Below are 23,600 nucleotides of genomic sequence, written 5' to 3' on the forward strand. Positions count from 1 at the left end.
CACTCCATGGCAGTGCTATCCTTGATATTGTAATCCACTAGCTGGTGCTAATGTTGATCAGTGGATTTAGAGAGACAGCCTGGTTCCTCTGTTGTAAAGACCCCACCAAACTTGAATCTGTGGTTTCACAAATGAATCTTTTTTCTGTATTAGGGGTTGTGAAACACTGTTTTTTTAATTTTGTTGTTTAAAAACAACAGAAAAGTGTAATTTGGTACCCTGAAATACAGTTTTTACTGGAAAGGGAGATCAATAATTATCAGAGTAAGAATTGGTGTCCTAGTTACTTCCATTGGTGTATGCCTGTGTTGTTTTTTAAAATTTTGTTTTCTTTAGCTTTGGACTTTTTCTCTTTTTAAAATTATCTCTATGGACTCGTGGGTCTTTAATTTACTACTCGATTAATTAATTTGATTTAATTAATTTAATACTTGAATTAATTGTATTTATTATTCATTTTCACACTCAAATTGTCCTACCTTTGGCCAGTGGATGCCTTTTTGTTGCTCTGTGTCCTTTTGACAAGACTTCCGTAATCTGTGGTAGCTTCCTTGGTTTTTGTCAGAATAAAATGTTACAGCCTAGGGATGGTTAATTTTATGTGTCAACTGGACTGGGCCATGTGGTGCCCAGATATTTGGTCAAACATTATTTTGGGTGTTTTTAGATGAGATTAACATTTAAATTAGTAAATTGGATAAAGCAGATTTTCCCCCTAGTGTGGGTGAGCTTCATCCAATCAGTGAAGGCCTGAATAGAACAAAAAAGCCAAGTGAGAGGAAATGGCTCCTCCCTGATTGCCTTCCAGATGGATTATTAACATTTTTCCTGTCTTCACACTTGGACTGAAATATCAGCTCAAGTCTCAAGCCTAAAATCCTTCTGACAGGAGCTACACCACTGGCTGTCTGGCCTTTGAACTTAGACTAGAACTAAACCAACTGGCTGTCCTCATCCAGCTTTCCAACTCACCCTGCAGATCTTGGGACTTGCTCATTTCCAAAATTGCTTGATCTGATTCCCTATTATATTGTTTCTGTTTCTCTGGAAAACTAATACAAGGCTCATCTTATAAACTTCTTTATTTACACCTGGAATTGGCCATTGTACTAAGGAATTCTATTATTTTTTAGTGGAAATAATATTTAGAGACAAGTTGGGTTTAGATATGCTTATTATTCTTGGGTATTAGATATGCTTATTATTGTATTGGTTCCAGGTCTTTTCAGCAGACAGAACTTGGAAATAGGTATATTTTTAACTTTCTGAGATAAAGTTAGGCTTATGGAATAGTTGCAAAAATAGTATTAAAAAATCCTGTATCCCCTTAACCTGAGTTCCCTTTATGTTAATGTCTAACATAATCATAGAACAATTATCAAAATGAAGAAACTAGCCTTGGCACAGTACTGTTAACTGAATTGTGAGATTTATTCAGATTTCATCAGTTTTTCCACTGACATCTTTTTTGTGTTCCAAGATCACAAGTTTCGTTTAGTTGTCAGGTCTCTTTAGTCTCCATCAATCTTAGTTTCCTCCATTCTATGAGAATTCCTCCCTTTTTCTTGCCTTTCCTGACCATGACTATTTTGAATATTATAGTTTTTTTGTTACGTTAGTTTTTCTGTTGCTGTGTATCAAATTACCACAAATTTCGCAGCTTAAAGCAACACCCATTTGTCACCTTACAATTTCTGTTGGTCAGAAGTCCAGACGTGGTGTAGCTGGATTGTCTGCTTGGTCTCACAAGGCTAAAATCAAGGTGTTGCCTGGGATGCATTCTCATATGGAACTTGGGGCCTCTTCTCAGCTCACTTACTCAGCAGAGTTTGTGTTCTTGTAGATGTAAGACTGAAGTTTTCATCTCCCAGAGGTTGCTGACATTGCCTGCCACATGACCCTTCTCTACACATGAAGTTTACTTGGTTTCTGGCACCAGAAGGTGTTCCAGACTCAGCTTATTCTTTCCTTGCCTTGGAATCAGCCAGTTCTCTAAGGAGATGGTTCCTTTCATTGGAGAATGATATTTAGAAACCAAGGTCTGAATGATAGATGTGCTCCTTATTAGTGTAACACTCTAAGGGGAAAGAACTAGAAAATAACCATGCACACACATCTGTGTTTACATTTATGTCTGTATCTATCTGCATGTATTTATTAATAAAACAAGCCATGAGTCTGTGTTGGTACTGCTGACTCCGGTCTGCCTCTACAGGGGTCACTTTCGTCTTTCCCCTTTCGTTATTTATTTGTAATTGCATTCTCCCCACAAAAAGAAATCTGGCTCTCATTATCTGTAATATATTTACTTATTCTTTCAACTCCAGAATACAGATAGTTTCAGAATTGCTAACCTGCACCCTTGTGAACAGCAAATTTACTTACTATATTACAGATTTGGGTACAGTTCTTTGTGTGTTTTGCTTTGTCAAACACTTTTTTACAGTTATTTTGGTCCACTCCTACCTATCTGCTTCATTGTGGTTATTTGATTGATTTTTATTTGTTTTGTGATTGTTTTTTAATACAATTAATTTGTTATAGTCAACATTCATTGTTCTCCCCACATCTGATTGATTTGTTGTTTTTTTTAATGTTGAACTAGTTACTAATCCTTGGCAAGGTGCAAAGATAGTATGGAGTACTGTCCACTGGCCCCTGGACAGTTTCTTTCATTGATTACATCTTATATAACTGTACTACAATAGAAAATCCTGGAAAGTGGCATTGCTGCATTATGCTTATGTACTTCTGTGTCATTTTATCAAAGGTATACATTTATGCAACCACCACCTCATTCAAGAAACAGACCTATTCCATCCCCACCAAGACCTCATTCATGATACCCCATTATCGTCACACACTTCCTTCAATCCCCAATATGCCAGCAATCACTAATTTGTTCTCCATCTTTATAATTTTGTTATTTCAAGAATGTTATTAAAAAAATGTTGTGTAAACAGTCATGTGTGACTACATATATATATGGAATCATATGTCTGTCACTTTTGAATAGGCTGTTTTTATTCCACATGATGCTCTTGAGATTCATTGTTTAAAATATTTATTTTTGATGATTGGTTTACAGTATTGATTTGATTGATCATACTATTAATCATTGGTGTACATATGTCCCCTCCCTCCTGAACCTCCCTCCCATCTCCCGCCCATTTCCACCCCTCTAGGCTATTACAGAGCCCGTTTGAGTTGCCCTGAGCCATACAGCAATTCCTGTTGGCTACCTATTTACATATGTTAGTGTATATGAATCCATGCTACCGCTCTCCGTTTATCTAACCCTCTGCCTCTTCTACCTCACCCTTCTACCACATCCTAAATCTGTTCTCTATATCTGCATCTCCAATGTTCTCTATATAAGCAGTCTCCAGTGCTGCTCTGCATACAGACTCATCAATACCATCTTTCTAGATTCCATATATATGTGTTAATATATGACATTTGTTTTTCTCTTTCATACTTACATTACTTCCCTCTGCATAATAGGTTCTAGGTTCATCCACCTCATTAGAACTGACTCACATGTGTTCCTTTTACGGCTAAGTAATATTCCATTATATATATGTGCCACAGCTGCTGCTGCTTTTTGGGGGGGCACTTTATTTTTTAACTGAAGGATAATTGCTTTACAGAATTTTGTTTTTTTCTGTCAAACATCAACAAGAATCGTTACAGGTATACCCATGCCTCTCCTCCCGAACCTCCCTCCCATTTCCTTCCCCATCCCACCCTTCTAGATTGTCCCTGTTTGAGTTCTCTGAGTCATATAGCAAATTCCTGTTGGCTCTCCACTTTACATATGGTATTGTAAGTTTCCATGTTACTCTCTGCATACTCTCCCTTCTTCCCTCCCCCTGCATCCATAGGGTCTATTCTCTATGTCTGTTTCTCCATTGCTGTCCTGCAAATAAATTCATCAGTACCATCTTTCTAGATTCCATATATATGTGTCAGTATATGATATTTATATTTCTCTTTCTGACTTACTTCACTCTGTATAATAGGCTCTAGGTTTGTCCACCTCATTAGAACTGACTCAAATGTGTTCCTTTTGATGGCTGAATAATATTCCATCGTATATATGTACCACAGCTTCTTTATCCATTCATCTGTCAGTAGACATCTAGGTTGATTCTATGTTTTGTCTATTGTAAATAGTGCTGCAATGAACATTGGGGTGCATGTCTCTTTTTCAGTTTTGGTTTCCTCAGGGTATATGCCTCGATGAGATATTGCTGGTACATATGGTGGTTTGTGAAAAGTGAAAGTTGCTCAGTCATGTCTGACTCTGTGACCCCATGGACTATACATATACAGTCTATGGAATTCTCCAGGCCAGAATACTGGAGTGGGTAGCCTTTCCCTTTTCAAGGGGATCTTCCCAACCCAGGGATCAAACCCATGTCTCCCACATTGCGGGCTGATTCTTTACCAGTTGAGCCACAAGGGAAGCCCAAGAATACTGGAGTGGGTAGCCTGTCCCTTTGCCAGCAGATCTTCCTGACCCAGGAATTGAACTGGGGTCTCCTGCATTGCAGGTGGATTCTTTACCAACTGAGCTATCAGGGAAGCCCTATGGTGGTTTTACTCCTAGTTTTTTAAGGGATCTCCGTACTCTCTTCCATAGTGGCTGTATCAGCACAGCAGTGTAGGAGGGTTCCGTTTTCTCCACACCCTCTCCAGCACTTGTTTGTGGATCTTTTGATTATGGCCATTCTGTCTGGAGTGAAGTGATATCTCTTTGTAGTTTTGATGTGCATTTCTCTAATCATGAGTGATGTTGAGCATCTCTTCATATGTTTATTAGCCATCTGTATGTCTTATTTGGAGAAATGTCTGTTTAGGTCTTTTGCCCACTTTTTGGTTGGGTTCTTTGTTTTTCCGGTATTGAGTTGTATGAGCTACTTGTGTATTTTAGAAATTAATTCTTTGTCAGCTATTTCATTTGCTATTATTTTCTCCCATTCTGAGGGTTATCTTTTTACCTTGTTTGTGAAGGTGAAAGCTTTTGCATTTAAGTTTAATTAGGCCCATTTATTTATTTTTGTCTTTATTTCCATTATTCTAGAAGGTGGGTTATAAAGAATCTTGCTATGATTTATGTCATGCAGTGTTATGCCTATATTTTCTTCTATGAGTTTTATAGTTTTTGGTCTTACATTTAGGTCTTTAATCTGTTTTGAGTTTATCTTTGTGGATGGTATTAGGAAGTGTTCTAATTTCATTCTTTTGCATGTAGTTGTCCAGTTCTTCCAGCACCACTTATTGAAGAGACTGTTTTTTTCCCCATTGTATATTTTTGCCTCCTTTGTCAAAGATAGGTGCTCACATATGCATGGGTTTATCTCTGGGCTTTCTAGCCTAGTTCATTGGGCTATACTTCTATTCTTCTTTCTCAAGATTGCTTTGGCTATTTGGGACCTTTTGTATTTTCATACGAATTGTGAAATTTTTTGTTCTAGTTCTGTGAAAAATGCCATTGGTAAATTGATAGGGATTGCATTGAATCTGTAGATTGCTTTTGGTAGTATAGTCATTTTCACAATATTGATTCTTCCAACCTAGGAGCATGGAATATCTCTCCATCTGTTTATGTCATCTTTGATTTCTTTCATCAGTGTCTTACAGTTTTCTGTATATAGCTCTCTTGTCTCCTTTGATAGGTTTATTCCTAGTTATTTTATTCTTTTAGTTGCAAATGATAAGTGGGATTGATTCCTTAATTTCTCTTTCTGATTTTTCAGTTGTTAGTATATAGGAATGCAAGTGATTTCTGTGTATTGATTTTGTATCCTGTGACTTTACTAAATTCACTGATTAGTTCCAGTAATTTTCTGATAATATCTTTAGGGTTTTCTACATATAGTATCATGTCATGTAAATAGAGTTTTACTTTTTCCTTTCCAATCTGGATTCCTTTTATTTCTTTCTTGTCTCGGATTGCTGTGACTAGGACTTCCAAAACTGTTGAATAATAGTGGCAAGAGTGGGCATCTTTGTCTTGTTCCTGATCTCAGAGGGAATGCTTTCAGTTTCTACCCATTGATAACAATGTTTGCTCTGGGTTCATTGTATATGGCCTTTATTAGGCTAAGGTAGATTCCTTCTATGTCCATTTTTTGAAGAGTTTTTGTCATAAATGGGTGCTGAATTTTGTCAAAAGGTTTTTCTGTTGGAGGTTATCATATGGTTTTTATCTTTTAATTTGTTAATATGGTTTATCATATTGATTGATTTGCATATATTGAAGAATCCTTGCATACCTGGGATAAACCTGACTTGATCATGGTCTATGATCTTTTTAATGTGTTGTTAAATTCATCAGAGCTATATACAGAATTTTGTTGAGGATTTTTGCATCTATATTCATCAGTAATATTGACCTATACTTTTCTTTTTTCATGATTTCTTTGTTTGGTTTTGGTATCAGTAATTGTGGCATCATAGAATGAGTTTGGAAGTATTCCTTCCTCTGGAATTTTTGGGAAGAGTTTCAGAAAAATAGGCATTAGCTGTTGTCTAAATGTTTGATAGAATTCCCCTGTGAGGTTGTCTTGCCCTGGGCTTTTGTTTTTTGGGAGATTTTTAATCACAGTTTCAATTTCATTGTTTGTAATTGGCTTGTTCATAATTTCTGTTTCTTCCTGGTTCAGTCTTGGTAGGTTGAACATTTCTAAGAATCTGTCCATTTCCTCTAGGTTGTCCCATTTTGTTAACATATAGTTGCTCATAGTACTCTCTTATGAACTGTTATATTTCTGTGTTGTCTGTTGTAACCTCTCCTTTTTCATTTCTAATTTTGTTGATTTTTCTCCCTTTTTTTTCTTGATGAGTCTGGCTAATGGTTTGTCAATTTTGTTTATCTTCTCAAAGAAACAGCTTTTAGTTTTATGAATCTTTACTGTTGTTTCCTTCATTTCTTTTTCATTTATTTCTGCTCTGATCTTTATGATTTGTTTCCTTTTGCGACTTTGGGGTTCTTTTTCTTCTTTTTCCAGCTGCTTTAGATGTAGAGTAATCTGTTCGATGTTTTTCTTGTTTCTTGAGATAGGATTGTATTGCTGTAAATTTCCTTCTTAGAACTGCTTTTGCTGTATCCCGTAGGTTTTGGGTCATCCTGTTTTCATTGTCATTTGTTTCTAGGAATCTTTTGATTTCCCTTCTTATTTCTTTAGTAACCTATTTGTTATTTAGTAGTGTACTGTTTAATCTTCATGTGTTTGTGTTTTTTGCAGTTTTTTTTCCTGTAGTTGATATCTAGTCTCATACTATTATGATCAGAGAAGATGCTTGATATGATTTCAGTTTTCTTAAATTTACTGCTGCTTGATTTGTGGCCCAAGATGTCGTCTGTCCTGGAGAATGTTCCATGTGCATTTGAGAAGAAAATGTATTCTTCTGCATTTGGATGTAAAGTCCTGAAGATAGCAATTAGGTCCATTTGGTCTAATGTTTCATTTAAGGTTTGTATTTCCTTATTGATTTTCTGTTTTGATGATCTGTCTATTGGTGAAAGTAGGGTGTTCAAGTACCCTACTATTACTGTGTTACTGTCGATTTCCCCTCGTATGTTTGTTAGTATCTGCCTTATGTATTGAGGTGCTCCTGTGTTGGATGCATAAATATTTAAAATTGTTATGTCTTCTTCTTGGATTGATCCCTTGATCATTATGTAGTATCCTTCTTTATTGCTCATAATATTCTTTATTTTAAAGTTTACTTTGTCTGAAATAAGAATTGCCACTCCAGCTTCTTTTTGATTTCCATTTGCATGGAATATCTTTTTCCATCCTTTTACTTTCAGTCTGTATGTGTCTGTAGGTCTAAAGTGGGTCTCTTGTAGGCAGCACATATATGGGTCTTGTTTTTATATCCATTCAACCAGTCTGTATCTTTTGGTTGGTGTATTTAATCTGTTTACATTTAAAGTAATTATTCATATATATGTTCCCGTTGACATTTTCTTAATTGTTTTGGGTTTGTTTTTGTAGGTCTTTCGTTTCTCTTGCATTTACTGCCTATATAAGTCTCTTTAGTATTTGTTGTAAAGCTGGTTTGGTGGTGCTAAATTCTCTTAACTTTTGCTTGTCTGTGAAGCTTTAGGTTTCTCCATCCATTTTGAATGAGATCCTTGCCGGGTAGAATATCTTGGTTGTAGATTTTTTTTCTTTCAGTACTTTAAATATATCCTGCTATTCCCTTCTGGCCTGCAGAGTTTCTGCTGAAAGATCTCCTGTTAATTGTATGGGTTTTCCATTGTGTTACTTGTTGCTTTTCTTTGCTGCTTTTAATATTCTTTGTATTTAATCTCTTGTTATCTTGATTAGCTTGTGTCTCAGTGTGTCTCTCCTTAGTTTTATTCTGTAAAGGACTCTCTGCACATCTTGGACTTGATTAACTATTTCCTTTCCCATGTTGGGGAAGTTTTCAGCTATAATCTCTTAAAAAATTTTCTCAGTTCCTTTCTCTTTCTCTTCTTCTGGGACCCCCATAACTCACATGTTGGTGCGTTTAATATTGTCCCAAAGGTCTCTTGAGTCTATCCTCAATTTCTTTTTGTTCTTTTTCCTTTATTCTATTCTTCAGCAGTATTTCCACCATTCTCTTTTACAGCTCACTTATCTGTTCTTCTGCCTCAATTATTGTACTGTTGATTCCTTCTAGAGTATTTTTAATTTCAATAATTGTGCTATTCATCTCTGTTTACTTATTCTTTATTTCTTCTGTGTACTTGGTAATTGTATTAATTGTGTTGATTGTTTCTTTTATTTTCTCCATTCTACTTTCAAAGCTTGGAATATCTTTACTATCATTATTCTGAATTCTTTTTCAGGTAGTTTGCTTATCACCCCTTCGTTTATTTGGTCTTGTGAGTTTCTACCTTGTTCCTTCATTTGTGCTATATTTCTCTTTTTATTTGTTTACTTTATAACTTACTCAGTTTGAGGTCTCCTTTCCCCAACCTTTAGGGTTGTGTTCCTTCTTTCTTTGGTTTTAGCCCTCGGAGGGAAAGGTTGGTTCAGTGGTTTGTGTGGACTTCTTTTTAGAGGTGATTTGTACCTATGTTCTGGTGGGAGGAGGTGAGTGTTTTTCCTTCAGATGGGCAGGGCTGTGTGAGGTATACTTTGGAGTGTCTGTGGGGCTCCTGTATGCTGGTGATTGTCGTTGTGTTTTTGTCTTGCTTGTTGTTTGGGTAAAGTGTCCTGCAGTGGATGCTGTCAACAGCTGCGTGATACCAGACTTTGTTCAGGTGTCGAAGTTCTCAGTAATTAATACCCCTGGGGTTAGGAGTTCTCTGGCAGTCTGGAATCTTGGACCCAGTGCTCTCACCTCAGTGGTTCAGATGTGATCTTTGGTTGGGGGACAGGGGCTCCCTAAGTTGTTTGTCATAGTATTAAAAGGGGTTAAAGCAAACACAAAACCAACACAGAAAGCAAAACATGACATGAAATGAAAGATAGATGGTCAGTACAACATCAGACACGTAATTACAAAAATAATGGAACATTTACACACTCTTACACACACAGAGATAAATAGCCAAAGTATTCTAAAGAAAAGAGAGTATAGGAGATTGACTTCGTGAGCAAAGGAAACCAAAAGTGATATCAACCAATTAAAAGTAGAGCTCACTAACACTCAATCCAGAAAACTGGAGCCTGAGCAGAGTGCCAACTGGGGAATGTAGCAAAGAGAATACAACAATTTAACTTACATTGTGAAAAAAGAAAGAGTGAAGGAAAAAAAGAGGAGAAAGAGAAAAGGAATGGGTGGAAGAGGAAGTTAAAAAACAGGAAAGCAAAGATACATAGATGTATGTGAAAAAGATTTGTATATATTCAGGAATAGCTACAGAAGGTAAAGAACAATAAGAAAAACAGAACTAAGACAAAGTAAAAAAAAATCAGAAAAGAAGGAAAAAATCTTAAAGAAAAAATTTTTTTAACAAGAGAAAAACTCCACAGCACTGCAAAAGGCTAACATGAAGATAGACATATGTAGGAGAAATAAACAATGTGACTTAAAGGACAAAAAAAGAAAAAAAAATTCTCAAGTTTGTAGTTGTTCTTAGTTGTGGAGTGTGCCCCTGTGGATGGGGTTGAATTGGTGTCCTGTGGTGGTTTCCTGGTTAGGGGGGCTTGTGCCTGTGTTCTGGTTGATGGAGCTGGATCTCATCTCTCTGAAGGGCAGCAGGGTGTCTAGTAGTAGGTTTTGGGGTGTCTGTGGATTCAGTATGACTTTGGACAGTCCTCTTGGCTTTGGCAGTGTTAGACACGTCTGTCTCTGCAGCCATGTCCAAGTGGCCCTCTCAGCATATCCTCACTGCTGTCAGTCCCCTACTTGTCCCTTGAACTTTTGTTGGAGCTTCTGTACCCTGGTCCTGCCCTGCACTGCAGGCTGATGCTTGCTAGGCGGGGGCTTGCATGGCGCTTTTCTCAGCTCCCGAAACCTGCGCTCTGCATCGCAGAGACTTGTGCGGATTTCTTTGCACGCCCTGAGCCCGCCCTCTGCATCTCGGGACTTGTGTACCTTTCTCTCGGCTCCCTGGGCCTGCCTGCGGTGCTGCAGAGGTTTGTGTGCGCTTCTGTCGGCACCCAGGGCCAACCCTCTGCACCTCGAGGTTTGTGTGCTCTTCTCTTGGCACCTTGGACCCACGTTCTGTGCCGTGGGGCTTCTGTGAACTTCTTGGCTCCCTGAGCCTGTCGTCTGGTCGGGGCCAGGGTGTGTGAGCTGCTTATGGGCTGAGAAGTGCAGCTTCTCTGAATTCTGCCCTCTAGGTCCCCCACTTTGCCCAGCTCTCCAAAATTCTGCAGTTCCCCCTTGGTCCTGCCTGTGAGGGAGCTTCACAGTGCATGGAAACTTCCTCCTTCATGACTCCCTCCCTTCCTGGGGGCACAAGCTTCCATCTTGAAGTTCTCCATCTCTTCTGTTTTTATGTCTTTGTTCTCTGTCCTACCTCATTCCAGGCAGGTTAGCTTGCCCCCCTCCCCCCCGGAGGCCTGGGATCTTCTGCTGTTGCCAAGATGTTGTTTTGTAGGAGTTGTTCCTGATCTTGATGAGTTTTTGATGTATCTGTGGGGAGACTGGCGATCTCCCTGTCCTACTCCTCCTGCCGTTGTCTTCTGCTCTCTGAGATTCGTTTAAGTTGTTGGATGTGTGTCAGTTGTTGACTCCTCATTATTAAGTAGTAGTATATGGTATGGATGTGCTAGTTGATTTCTTTTTAAATTTGCATATTATAAAGTTCATTCTGTACAGTTCTATAGATTTGCAGTTCTGTGGATTTTGGCAAATGGATAATTACTGGTTCCACCATTACAATGTCATACAAAGCATTCCTTTTCTTTATGCTTCCCCTTTGTAGTCAACCACTCACACCTACCCACCCCCAATCCCTGGAAACCATTGATTTCTTTTTTGTCCAATAGATTTTTCTTTTCCATAGTAACATATAAGTGCAATTATGTAATATGTCACTTTTTGGGTCTAACTTCTTTCCCTTAGCCAAACGAATTTAAGATTTTGTGTTGTTTCATGAATCACTCATTTTAATTGGTGAATGGTATAGTAGTGTTCTGGCTTCCCAAGTGGCACAGTGGTAAAGAATTCACCTGCTAGTGCAGGAGATGCAAGAGATGTCTGTTCGATCCCTGGGTCAGGGAGATTCTCTGGAGTAGGAAGTAGCAACCCACTCCAGTATTCTTATCTGGAAAACCCAATGGACAGAGGAGCCTGGTGGGCTACAGTCCATGGGGTCGCGAAGAATTGGAAATGACTGAGCAACTGACCCCTATAACCCTATAACAGTATTGTATTATATGGATGTACCACAGTTTGTTTGTCCATTCACAGGTTAAAGTTGTTTGAGTTGTTTCCAGCGTTGGGCTAATACGAATAAAACTGAACATAAATTTTGTATGAACATAAATTTTCATTTCTCTTGGATAGATACCTGAGAGTAGGATGGTTGGATCAAATGGTATGTGTTAGTTTTCATTTTATAAGAGACTGCCAAATCGTTTCCCAGAGTTACTGCTCTACTTTGTATTTCCTTAAGTGATGTGTAAGAATTCCATTTGCTTTGTGTCCTCACCAGTGTTTGTTGTTGCTTTTTGTTCATTGAAATTTTTATTGAGCTGATAGATTTATATATTCATATAGATAATTACAGACTCATATGCAGTTATAAGAAATAATACAGAAAGATCGTATGTATCCTGTACCCAGTTTCTCCCAGTGGTACATCTTGCAAAAGTATAATACAGTATGACAAGCAAGATATCAGCAATGATGCTGTACCCCAGTCTCGTTCAATTTCCCAAGTTTTACTTTGTGTGTGTGGGTTTAGTGCAGTTTAGAGGTCCCCACCTCCTGTACATTGTTATGAACCTCTGTCCATAGTTCTTCAGGCGCTCTGTCTACCAGGTCTAGTTCCTTGAATCTATTTGTCACCTCCACTGTATAATCATAAGGGATTTGATTAGGTCATACCTGGAATGGCCTAGTGGTTTTCCCTACTTTCTTCAATTTGAGCCTGAAGTTTGCAAAAAGGAGCAGATGATCTGAGCCACAGTCAGCTCCAGGTCTTGTTTTTGCTGACTGTGAGAGCTTCTCCATCTTTGACTGCAAGGAATATAATCAGTCTGATTTTGGTACTGACCATCTGGTGATGGCCATTAGTAGAGTCGTCTCTTGTGTTGTTGGAAGAGAGTGTGACCAGTGTGTTATTTTTGTAAAACTTGGTTAGCCTTTGCCCTGCTTCATTTTGTACTCCAAGGTCAAACTTGGCTGTTAGTCCAGGTATCTCTCGACTTCTTACTTTTGCATTCCAGTCCCCTATGATGAAAAAGACATCTTTTTTTGGTGTTAGTTCTAGGAGGTCTTGTAGGTCTTCTCAGGACAATTCAACTTCATCTTCTTCAGTATTAGTGGTTGGGGCATAGACTTGAATTACTGTGATGTTGAATGGTTTACCTTGAAAACGAGCAGAGATCAGTCTGTCATTTTTGAAATTGTACTCAAGTACTGCATTTCAGACTCATTTGTTGATTATGAGGGCTACTCCATTCCTTCTAAGGGAGTCTTGCCCACAGTAGTAGATATAATAGTCATCTGAATTAAATTCTCCCATTCCTGTTCATTTTAGTTCACTGATTCATGAAATGTCGATGTTCACTCTTGCTATCTCCTGTTTGACCACATCCAATTTACCTTGATTCATGGACCTAACATTCTAGGTTCCTACGCAATATTGTTCTTTACAGCATCGGACTTGACTTTCATCACCAGATACAACCACAGTTGGGTGTTATTTCCCACTCAGCCCCTTCATTCTTTCTGTAGCTATTTCTCTGCTCTTCCCCAGTGGTATATTGGACACCTGTTGACCTGGGAGGTTCATCTTTCAGTGTTAATCTTTCTGCCTTTTCATACTGTTCGTGGGGTTCTCAAGACAAGAATACTCTGGTGGTTTGCCATGCCCTTCTCCAGTGGAGCACGTTTTGTCAGTCCCTAACTAACAGGGACATACCCCTCAGCTGCTCAGTGTAGCTGGATGAGTGCCTGGTGCCCTGGCTGTCCCACCGATAATCTTCACTGAGCATTTAAACCATCTCTGGCTGTTGGGTGTCAGTCAGTGTGCAGCCAGGGGTCGAGGAAAAGGCCCTGCTGTAGTGGCTTGGAAGTGGGTCCGGGGAAGGCTGGAGCCAGTGTTGGTGGATACCCAGGAGCAGAGGGCACCCCAGCCTCACCACCGCTGCTGTCTGCTGCGGAGCCAGTTCTCCACTCAGGAGTCGTTGGCTAAAATGTAGCTTTGTATCTATAACACCACAGCTAAGATCCAGAAGCATTCCATGATCACAGGGATCCCATATTATGTCCTTTTATAAGCATACCCATATCTTTCTTGTCTGGCCCTACCTCATCCCTAAGTCTAACAATCACTAGTATGTTCTCTATTTCTATAATTTTGTCACTTACAGAATGTTCCATGTACAATTCATCAGTAAACAGACAAAAAAAAATTAATGAGGAAGGAATTTCAATAGCCATTACTGCAAAGAATGTATATAAGTAAACAATAAACCCAAAAAACTGTGCTCAGCATCATTAGTCATTAGGGAGATGCAAATGAAAACCACAATGAGATACCACTTACGATCCATGAGGACTGCTACACTTGGGGGAAAAGAAAAAAAGTGTTGGGAGCTCTTGTACATTTTGGATGGAAATGTAAAATGGTATAGTGACTGTGCACAGCAGTTTGGTAGTTACTTAAAAAGTGAAACATAGTTACTCTATTACATAGCAGTTCCACTCCTAAGCATGTGACCAGGATAATTGAAAATATATGTCCACACAAAAACTTTTACACAGATGTTCATATAGCAGCATTATTCATGATAGCCAGATAAGTGGAAACAATCCAAATACTCATCCGCTTGTGAGTGGATAAACAAGATATCTTGTATCTATACAGCACAGTAGTATACAACCATAAAAAGGTATGCATTACTGATATGTACTGCAGCATGGGTGAACCTTGAAAGTATTATGCTAAATGAAAGAAGCCAAAAAAAACCCCGCAAAGAGGCCATGTAATGCATGTGACTGAAAGTGGCTCAGTCCTGTCCAACTTTTTGTGACCCCATGGACTATACAGTCCATGGAATTCTCCAGGCTAGAATACTGGAGTGGGTAGCCTTTCCCTTTTCCAAGGGATCTTCCCAACTCAGGGATTGAACCCAGGTCTCCCGCACTGCAGGCAGATTCTTTACCAGCTGAGCCACAAGAGAAGCCCCATGTATTGCATGATTTCATTTAAATATCTAGAATAGGCAAATTCTCACAGCGAAAAAATAGATTAATGGTTGAGGGGTAAAGGGAATGATGATTGCTAACAGCTGTGGGGTTTCTTTTGTGGGGTGGTGAAAATGTTCTGTAATGTTGAAAGCCTACATCTACCCAAAAACCTGCATGTGGATGTTTACGGCAGCTTTGTTTATACTGGCCAAAACCTGTAAGCAACCGAGATGTCCTTCAGTAGGTGAATGAAGAAATAATCCAGAAAATAGAATATTATTCAGTGCTAAAAGAAATGAGCTATCAAGTCATGGAAAGACTTGGAAAAATCTTAAATGTGTATTACTAAGTGAAAGAAGCCAATCTGAAAAGGCATATGATTTCAACGATACAATATTCTGGAAAAGATAAAACAATGAGGATTGTAAAGATTAATGATTGCCAGGAGTTTTGAGGAGTGAGGGATGAATAAGCAGAGCATAGAGGATTTTAAGGGTGGTCAAATTCTGTATGATACTGTAATGGTAGATACATATCATTACACATCTGTTCAAACCCATAGACTATATAACATCCAAACTGAACTGTAAGGTAAACTGAACCGTGGGTGATGATGTGTCAGTGTAGGTTTATTGATTGTAGCAAATCTCCCCTCTGGTGTAGAATGTTGATAGTGAGGGGGGCTCTGCATGTGTGTGGGAAGAGTGTACATGAGAACTCTGTTCTCAATTCTGCTGTGAACTCAGTACTGCTCCAAATAATAGTCTATCTTTAAAAGTTCTGTGTGGAGATTCCTTAAAAAACTGGAAAGAGAACTGCCATATGACCCAGCAATCCCACTCCTGGGCATGCACACCGAGGAAACCAGATCTGAAAGAGACATGTGCACCCCAATGTTCATCGCAGCACTGTTTATAATAGCCAGGACATGGAAGCAACCTAGATGCCCATCAGCAGACGAATGGATAAGGAAGCTGTGGTACATATACACCATGGAATATTACTCAGCCATTAAAAAGAATTCATTTGAATCAGTTCTAATGAGATGGATGAAACTGGAGCCCATTATACAGAGTGAAGTAAGCCAGAAAGATAAAGACCAATACAGTATACTAACGCATATATATGGAATTTAGAAAGATGGTAATGATAACCCTATATGCAAAACAGAAAAAGAGACACAGATGTACAGAACAGATTTTTGGACTCTGTGGGAGAAGGCGAGGGTGTGATGTTCTGAGAGAATAGCATTGAAACAAGTATACTGTCAAGGGTGAAACAGATCACCAGCCCAGGTTGGATGCATGAGCCAAGTGCTCAGGGCTGGTGCACTGCGAAGACCCAGAGGGATGGGATGGGGCGGGAGAGGGGGAGGAGGGATTGGGATGGGGAACACATGTAAATCCATGACTGATTCATGTCAATGTATGGCAAAAACCACTACAATATTGTAAAGTAATTAGCCTCCAACTAATAAAAATAAATGGAAAAAAAAAAAAAAGTTCTGAAACTAGCCAGTGGTTTTGGATGTGCACCACTGTGAATACACTAAAAACCTGCTGAGTTGTGAATTGTGAAATACAAATTGAATACTATGTGAATTATGTTTCAGCCTTAAAATAGAGCATGTTCCAAGAACATTATATAAATAGAATCAAACAGTATGCTACCTTTTGAGATTGGATTTTTTTCACTCAGCAAAATATCTAGAGATTCAGCCAGATTGTAGCTTCTGTTAATGCTCATTCCTCTTGGTTGCTGAGCAGTGTTCCATAGTATGGATATACCACAGTTTATTTGACCATTCACCTGTTAAAGAATGTCTGGGTATTTTCAATTGGCTATTTTGAATAAATCTGCTATAAACATTTTGGGTATAGGTTTTTTAATAAACATAAGTTCTCGTTTCTCTGGGATAAATGCTTAAGAATACAACTGTTGAGTTGTAATTGCATGTTAGCTTTATAACAAACTGTAAAACTATTTTTCAGAGTGGCTGTACCATTTTACATTACCACCCAGCAATATGTGAGTTATGTAGGTTCTCACCAGCATTTGGTTTTGTTACTACTTTTTATTTTAGCCATTCCAGTATGTATGTAGTGATATATCATTATTGTTTTAACTTGAACTTCCTGATGTTCAATGATATTGAACATCTTTTTATGTGCTTGTCATGCCATACTCAGTTGCTCAGTTATGTCTGACTTTTTTTTACAACCCCACGGACTATAGCCTGCCAGCCTCTTCTGTCCATGGGATTTCCCAGGCAGGAATACTGGAATAGGTTGCCATTTCCCTCTCCAGGGGATCTTCCTGACCCAGGTATCAAACCCAAGTTTCCTGCATTGGTAGGCAGGTTCTTTACCGCTGAGCCACCAAGAAACCCCTTTTATGTGTTTATTCTTTCCTAAATATAGCATTTAATCAAGTCTCTAAATCTTTCAACCATTTTATAGGAAATAGGAAAAAGAAACAAGATAAGTGATATCTTGGGGAAGCAATTGGTCAAATTCAGAATGTGGGACATTCTGTTCCACATTTCTACATGTCCTAATTTCTACAACAAGTCAGTGCCTAGCTAGGGGGAGTAGGGTGGAGGGGGGAGGAACTGTGTGAGGAGACTTAAAAAATGAAAGAGACTTAACATAAATAGTAACTAGATACAGTATATGGGTTGGCTTGGATTTTGATTCGCACAAACCAAAAAAATAAATAGAAAAAGGATCCTTGAGACAATCAGGGAAACCTGAGTATGGACAAGTTATTAGACTTTTCTAAGGAATTATTGTTAATTTATTTCAGTTTGTTAATGGTATGTTTATATAAGAAGAAATTCTTGTCAGAGATCATTATTGAATTACAAAGTAATGATATACCTAGAATTTGTTTTTGAATACTCTAGCAAAAAAAAAAATGCAGAAAAAAGTAGGAGTGGAGTAGAAGAGTAAGGAAACAAGACTGGGAAAATATTGATAATTGTTGAAGATGAGTGATGGCTTCCGGAGGGTGTGTTTCAATAGTCTTCTTTTCGTGTTTGATGTTTGGAATTTTCCATGAAAAAATGTTCAGAAAAATTATTTATGGAAATAATATTTTGCATTTTAAAATAAAATGTGAATAGTTGACTGCTCAGAAGGCACTTGTAGTTTTCTGCTGTAAAACAAATTCAGCCTTTATGAAAAAATATCTGATTCTGGAGGACAAATGACTAAAGTTTTGTTTTTTTATTTAGGCAGAAGAAAACAAAAGATTGAGGGAACTCCAGCTTGAACAAGAAGAAAAATTGGCTACGGAACTGGCAAAACTAAAACGTGAAAGTCTAAAGGATGAAAAGTTGAGGCAACAAGTAAGAGAAAACAGGTATCTTGACTCCAAAACCTTTATTTATTTAGTCTTTATCTTTAAAGTTTTATGTAATGCTTATCACTTGAGAGTGAAATTTCTTTCTTTATGTCATTGTACTCAGTTAATATTTTGAGTGGAAATACTTACTGCTTTAAATCCTATATGTATGTGTGTGTGTGTGTATATACACACATATATATATTCATTTGAGAAAAGAGGTCCTATTCATAGAAATAAAGTGATAATATTTAAGGTGAAAATTAATATCAATTCCCTCTTCTCTTTTCTCTAAAGATTATTTTTTAAATGACCTCTTTAAAAAAAAATAGACTCATGAATCTGACTCTTAAGAGAAATCTTAGGTGACGCCTAATTTAATTTTATGCCCCTACATAAATTTCCTACAGTATTTCTGGAAGATGGCTGATCATCTGTGGTTCAGCATGTCTAGTGACTATAATAGAAACTTTCCTTTTCATTCAGCTCTTTGAATACTCCTTTTTCCTCTGTTGTTTCAAAGTTAATTTCTCTGTAATTTCCAGGCAGTTGTCTTAGTTCCCTTATCTGACTGAAACAGAAATAGAGTTCTTCTTTAGGACATCCTTTCCTATTCCCAGGTGGCTCAGTGGTAAAGAATCTGCCTGCCAAGCAGGAGACCTGGGTTTGATCCCTGGGTTGGAAAGATTTCCTGGAGAAGGGACCAGCTACCCGGTCCAGTATTCTGGCCTTAAAAATTCCATGAACTGTATAGTCTATGGGGTCACCAAGAGTCGGGCATTACTGAGGGACTTTCACTTTCACTTCACTTTCACTTATTTATGAATTCACTAAACATTTCCTTCTATAAAGTATCCTTCATTCTTTCATTTGTTCCTTAACATGACTTCAAGCTTCTTCCCCATCCTGATTGTCTTCTGTAGATGTGACTTAGACTTGTAATGTTCCTTAACAAAATATTGGGGGCTTTCCTGATAGTTCAGCAGTAAAGAATCCACCTGCCAATGCAGGAGACACAGGTTCGATCCCTGGGTCAGAAAGATCCACTGAAGGAGGAAATGGCAACCCACTCCAGTATTCTTGCCTTGAAAATCCCATGGACACAGAAGCCTGCTGGGCTACAGTCCATAGGGTCACAAAGTGTCAGATGCGACTGAACACACACACGATCAAAATACTGTTCCCACAATTATGTGTAATACTCTAGGGTGTTGTTCAGTACCCCTAATAGTGAGATTGTTAACCACATTGTTCTGGAATATGTTCCTTAATGTTGCCTCAGATCACTTTCAGTGGCAGCCTATCACACTGTTAATTAAAACTCAGGCTAACTAAATGCCCATTCTGTACTTACATAGTTGAATATATTTGGAATTTACTTTGATGGTTGTTACATTTTATCTTGACTGAACAAGGCTTCTATAGAATATGATATGACCCATGGATAAGCTTCAGAGGTTTTTGAGCTTCTTTAAATTACATGTAAATATATTTGGCAAATAAAGCCATGTGAATTTTTCTGTGTCCACAACTTCTATCGAATTCTCTAGGAGTTACTATTCTTTAAAAAAAAAAAAAAGATTTAAAATGACTGCCAGTGTCTTCATAGTGTTCTAGTCTCAAGCTATCTTTTTTGATCCTAATTCTCCAATCATTTAGTTATCATGATACTTTTATGTTATCTGAAGATGAAATAAATGTTCCGTTATTTCATGGCTTTAATTCATTGATAAGAATTAAATGCAGGAGCTTTGTAGCAGTTGCAAACTACTTGATTCAGATAGATGCTCCCTCTCAGAGCAGACTATCTGGAGAAGGTATAAAAATAAGACATGGGAGAGGAAGGAAACCAGAGTAGTGAGCGTGGCTTTTGTAGCTGCATTTCTTCTGGAAGTTTTTGCAGGTGGCACAAGTATGGCTAAAAGTTAAGTGAAGGTGAGCTTGACCAGTAAGCATATAGCAAGGTGTTCAGCATCATCTTACATGATACATGCTTGCGAATTTTCTACTTTAGTGTATGTTTTACTTTAATAATCCAGAAGCTAATTAGGTTTTACTGGATAGAAACAGATGAAGAGATACTATGGGAGCAGATCAGTTGAACAGATCCAGAATAAGCATAGAGAAACAAAAGGATAGAAGAATACAAAAGAGATCTTAAAAGCAATAAGAGCTGTGCTGACAAGTTCTACCAGATGTATAATTTTAGTTCTGGTAGTAGAAATGAATGAGGATGATGCAGAAATGCAATATTCAAAGAGATATAGGCTGAAAGAGATATAGGCTGTGAATTTCCAAAAATAGTAAAAGACAAAGTCACAGGTTTAGACATAATAAATAATTAAAAACATATTTATGCTTGTTCTAGTCAAACTTTCAAAATCTAACAATGGAGAAAAATCATAAAAATTTACAAAAGTAGCCACACAAAAAAGACTGTTGCCTTCAAAGGAACAATAGTAAGAAGTCTGACTGAACTTTGAGCAGCAATGTTAGCAAATAGAAGACAGTGGATTTAAAGGGCCAAAAGAAAATAATAGCCCATTTAGAATTCTATACATTGTAGAAATTTTCTTCAAATGTAAGACAAAAGTCATTTGTTGAGTATTCTTTCAAATAGAGTATGTTTCTCCTCAGCATGGTAAAATAGTGACTGACATGGAGAGTGGACCATTTTCTGATCACTGTACTCATCTGCAGATTGGCAGGTCTAAATTCAAGGAAGTGTTTGCTTTAGTCCTTGAAATGTATCTGAAATAATTGAAAATCATCTCAATCATGATTAGGCTCTTCTAATTTAATTTTTAAAACCCAGGGCAAATTTTTAAGAATCATTGAAATTTATTTTGAAAAGTTCAAGTTCAGAAGTCATGAGACTTTTTATCTTGAACACATGATTTTGTTTAATTTAAAAAGATATTTAAAAGTTTAATTTTTTCACAGCTTTTAACTAGAATTGAGAAACTGTAGTATTAGAAATCTCTTTTTAATTATACCGTTAGTCAATAATTACAATTAGTAATAATTGTTTAGTTATTAGAATTAATTGTATAATTATGACTATGTAATTTATAGTTATTAAATAATGGATTACTATAGATTATATAGTTAACCTATAGCTTCATGAAAACAAAAACAAGTACCTTGTTTATAACTTGTGTTAGTTCAGCAAAAACTAGCTCAAAGAAGAGTCAGAGACAGCCTTTCCTTATTAAATGTACAGCCAATTCCTTGCCAATGACAGTATGATTATAGTCCAGACTGATAATCAAGATGTTAATTTTATAAACACAGATGAGATGGATTTTAAAAATAACATTTTTAGTCAAACAAAGTAGAGACTTGATTACTGATAACTCTGCATTAAAGGAAATACTAGTAGTTGTTCTGGAGGTAGAAGAATAGCCCCAACATGAGTTTCAGAACCTCTGGGAGGCAAATGTGTAGTAACTCTAGGTGAGATTTGAATGTGTTAATCATTTATTGGAATGATTGGATTTGGAATTTAAAATATATGAAGAGTTAAAAACGTTGTTGTTGGTCATTCACTAAGTCGTGCCTACTCTGCGGCCCCATGAACTGCAGCTCACAGTGGATATCCTTGCTGTCTATGGGACTTTAAAGAGTCTTCTCTAGCACCACAGTTCAAAAGCATCAATTCTTTGGTGCTCAGCCTTCTTTATGGTCCAGCTGTCACATCTGTACATGACTACTGGAAAAACCACAGCTTTGCCTATGTGGACCTTTGTTGGCAAAGTGATGTCTGTGCTTTTTAGTACACTGTCAAGGTTTGTCATAGATTTTCTCCCAAGAGCAGACTCTTCGTGTCTGCGGTATCCATCCAAATTGATTTTGGAGCCCCCCAAAATAAAGTTTGTCACTGTTCCATTTTTTCCCCCATCTATTTGCCATGAAGTGATGGTATCAGATGCCATGGTTTTAGTTTTTTGATTGTTGAGTTTTAAGCCAGCTTTTCACTCTTTTCTTTCACCTTTCACCTTCAACAAGAGGCTCTTTAGTTACTCTCTACTTTCTGCCATTAAAGTGGTATCATCTACATATCTGAGGTTGTTGGTATTTTTCCTGGCAATCTTGATTCCAGCTTGTGAGTCATCCAGTCCAACATTTAGTTAAGATGTACTCTGCAAATAAGTTAAGCAGGGTGACAATATACAGCCTTGACGTACTCCTTTCCCAATTTGGAACCAGTCCTTTGTTCCATGTCCAGTTCTATCTGTTGCTTCTTGTCCTGCATACAGGTTTTGCGGGAACCAGGTAATGTGGTCTGGTATTCCAGTCTCTTGTGATCCACACAGTCAAAGGCTTTAGTGTAGTCAATGCAGCAGAAGTAGATGTTTTTTGGAATTCCCTTGTTTTTTCTGTAATCTAGCATATTTTGATGATTTGATTTCTGGTTCCTCTGCCTTTTCTAAATCTAGCTTGTACATGTGGAAGTTCTTGGTTCATGTACTGCTGAAGCCTAGCTTGAAGGAGTTTGAGTGTTATCTTGCTGGCATGTGAAATGAGTGCAATTGTGTAGTAATTTGAACATTCTTTGGATTTGCCTTTCTTTGGGATTGGAATGAAAACTGACCTTTTCTAGTCCTGTGGCCACTGCCGAGTTTTCCAAATTTGCTGGCATATTGAGTGCAACACTTTAACAGCATCACCTTTAGGATTTGAAATAGCTCAGTTAGATTATGAGACTGACGTGCTGCCTACTGTGCTAAGGAGGCAGACATGAAATAGCTCAGTTAGAATTCCATCAACTCCACTAGCTTTGTTTGTGGTAATGCTTCCTAAGGCCCACTTGACTTCACACTCCAGGATGTCTGGCTCTAGATGAATGATCACCCCATGGTGGTTACCTGGTCATTAAGAGCTTTTTTGTACAGTTCTTCTGTGTATTCTTGCCACCTATTCTTAATATCTTCTGCTTCTACTAGGTCCTTGCTGGTTTTGTCATTTATTGTGTCTTCTTTGCATGAAATGTTCCCTTGGTAGTTCCAGTTTTCTTAAAAAGATCTCTAGTCTTTCCCATTCTATTGTTTTTCTCTATTTCTTTGCATTGTTCACTTAAGAAAACTTTCTTATCTCTCCTTGCTATTCTCTGGAACTCTGCATTCACTTGGGAATATCTTTCCCTTTATCCTTTGCCTTTTGTTTCTCTTCTTATCTCAGCTATTTGTAAGGCCTCCTCTGACAATCACTTTGCCTTCTTGCATTTCTTTTTCTTGGAGATGGTTTTGGTCACCACCTCCTGTACAGTGTTATGAACCTCCATCCATAGTTCTTCAGGCATGCTGTCTACCTGATCTAGTCCCTTGAATCTATTTGTCACCTCCACTGTATAAGCATAAGGGATTGGATTTAGGTCATACCCGAATGGCCTAGTGGTTTCCCCTACTTTCTTCAGTTTGAGCCTGAATTTTGCA

The 23,600-nt window shown here is 37.8% G+C and overlaps 1 protein-coding gene across 4 annotated transcripts in view; it reads left to right on the forward strand.

Annotated features, from left to right (window-relative positions):
* MNS1 (meiosis specific nuclear structural 1) overlaps positions 1–23,600 on the forward strand; it is a 104,779-nt gene that overhangs the window by 35,863 nt on the left and 45,316 nt on the right. For all 4 annotated transcript variants that reach the window (XM_043471884.1, XM_043471885.1, XM_043471886.1 and 1 more), the window contains one exon: positions 18,056–18,183. In XM_043471884.1, the coding sequence (XP_043327819.1) occupies positions 18,056–18,183 (128 nt within the window). The remainder of the gene's footprint in view (positions 1–18,055; positions 18,184–23,600) is intronic.

The sequence above is a fragment of the Cervus canadensis genome, chromosome 6, assembly GCF_019320065.1.
Source record: "Cervus canadensis isolate Bull #8, Minnesota chromosome 6, ASM1932006v1, whole genome shotgun sequence".
Lineage (NCBI taxonomy): Eukaryota > Metazoa > Chordata > Mammalia > Artiodactyla > Cervidae > Cervus > Cervus canadensis.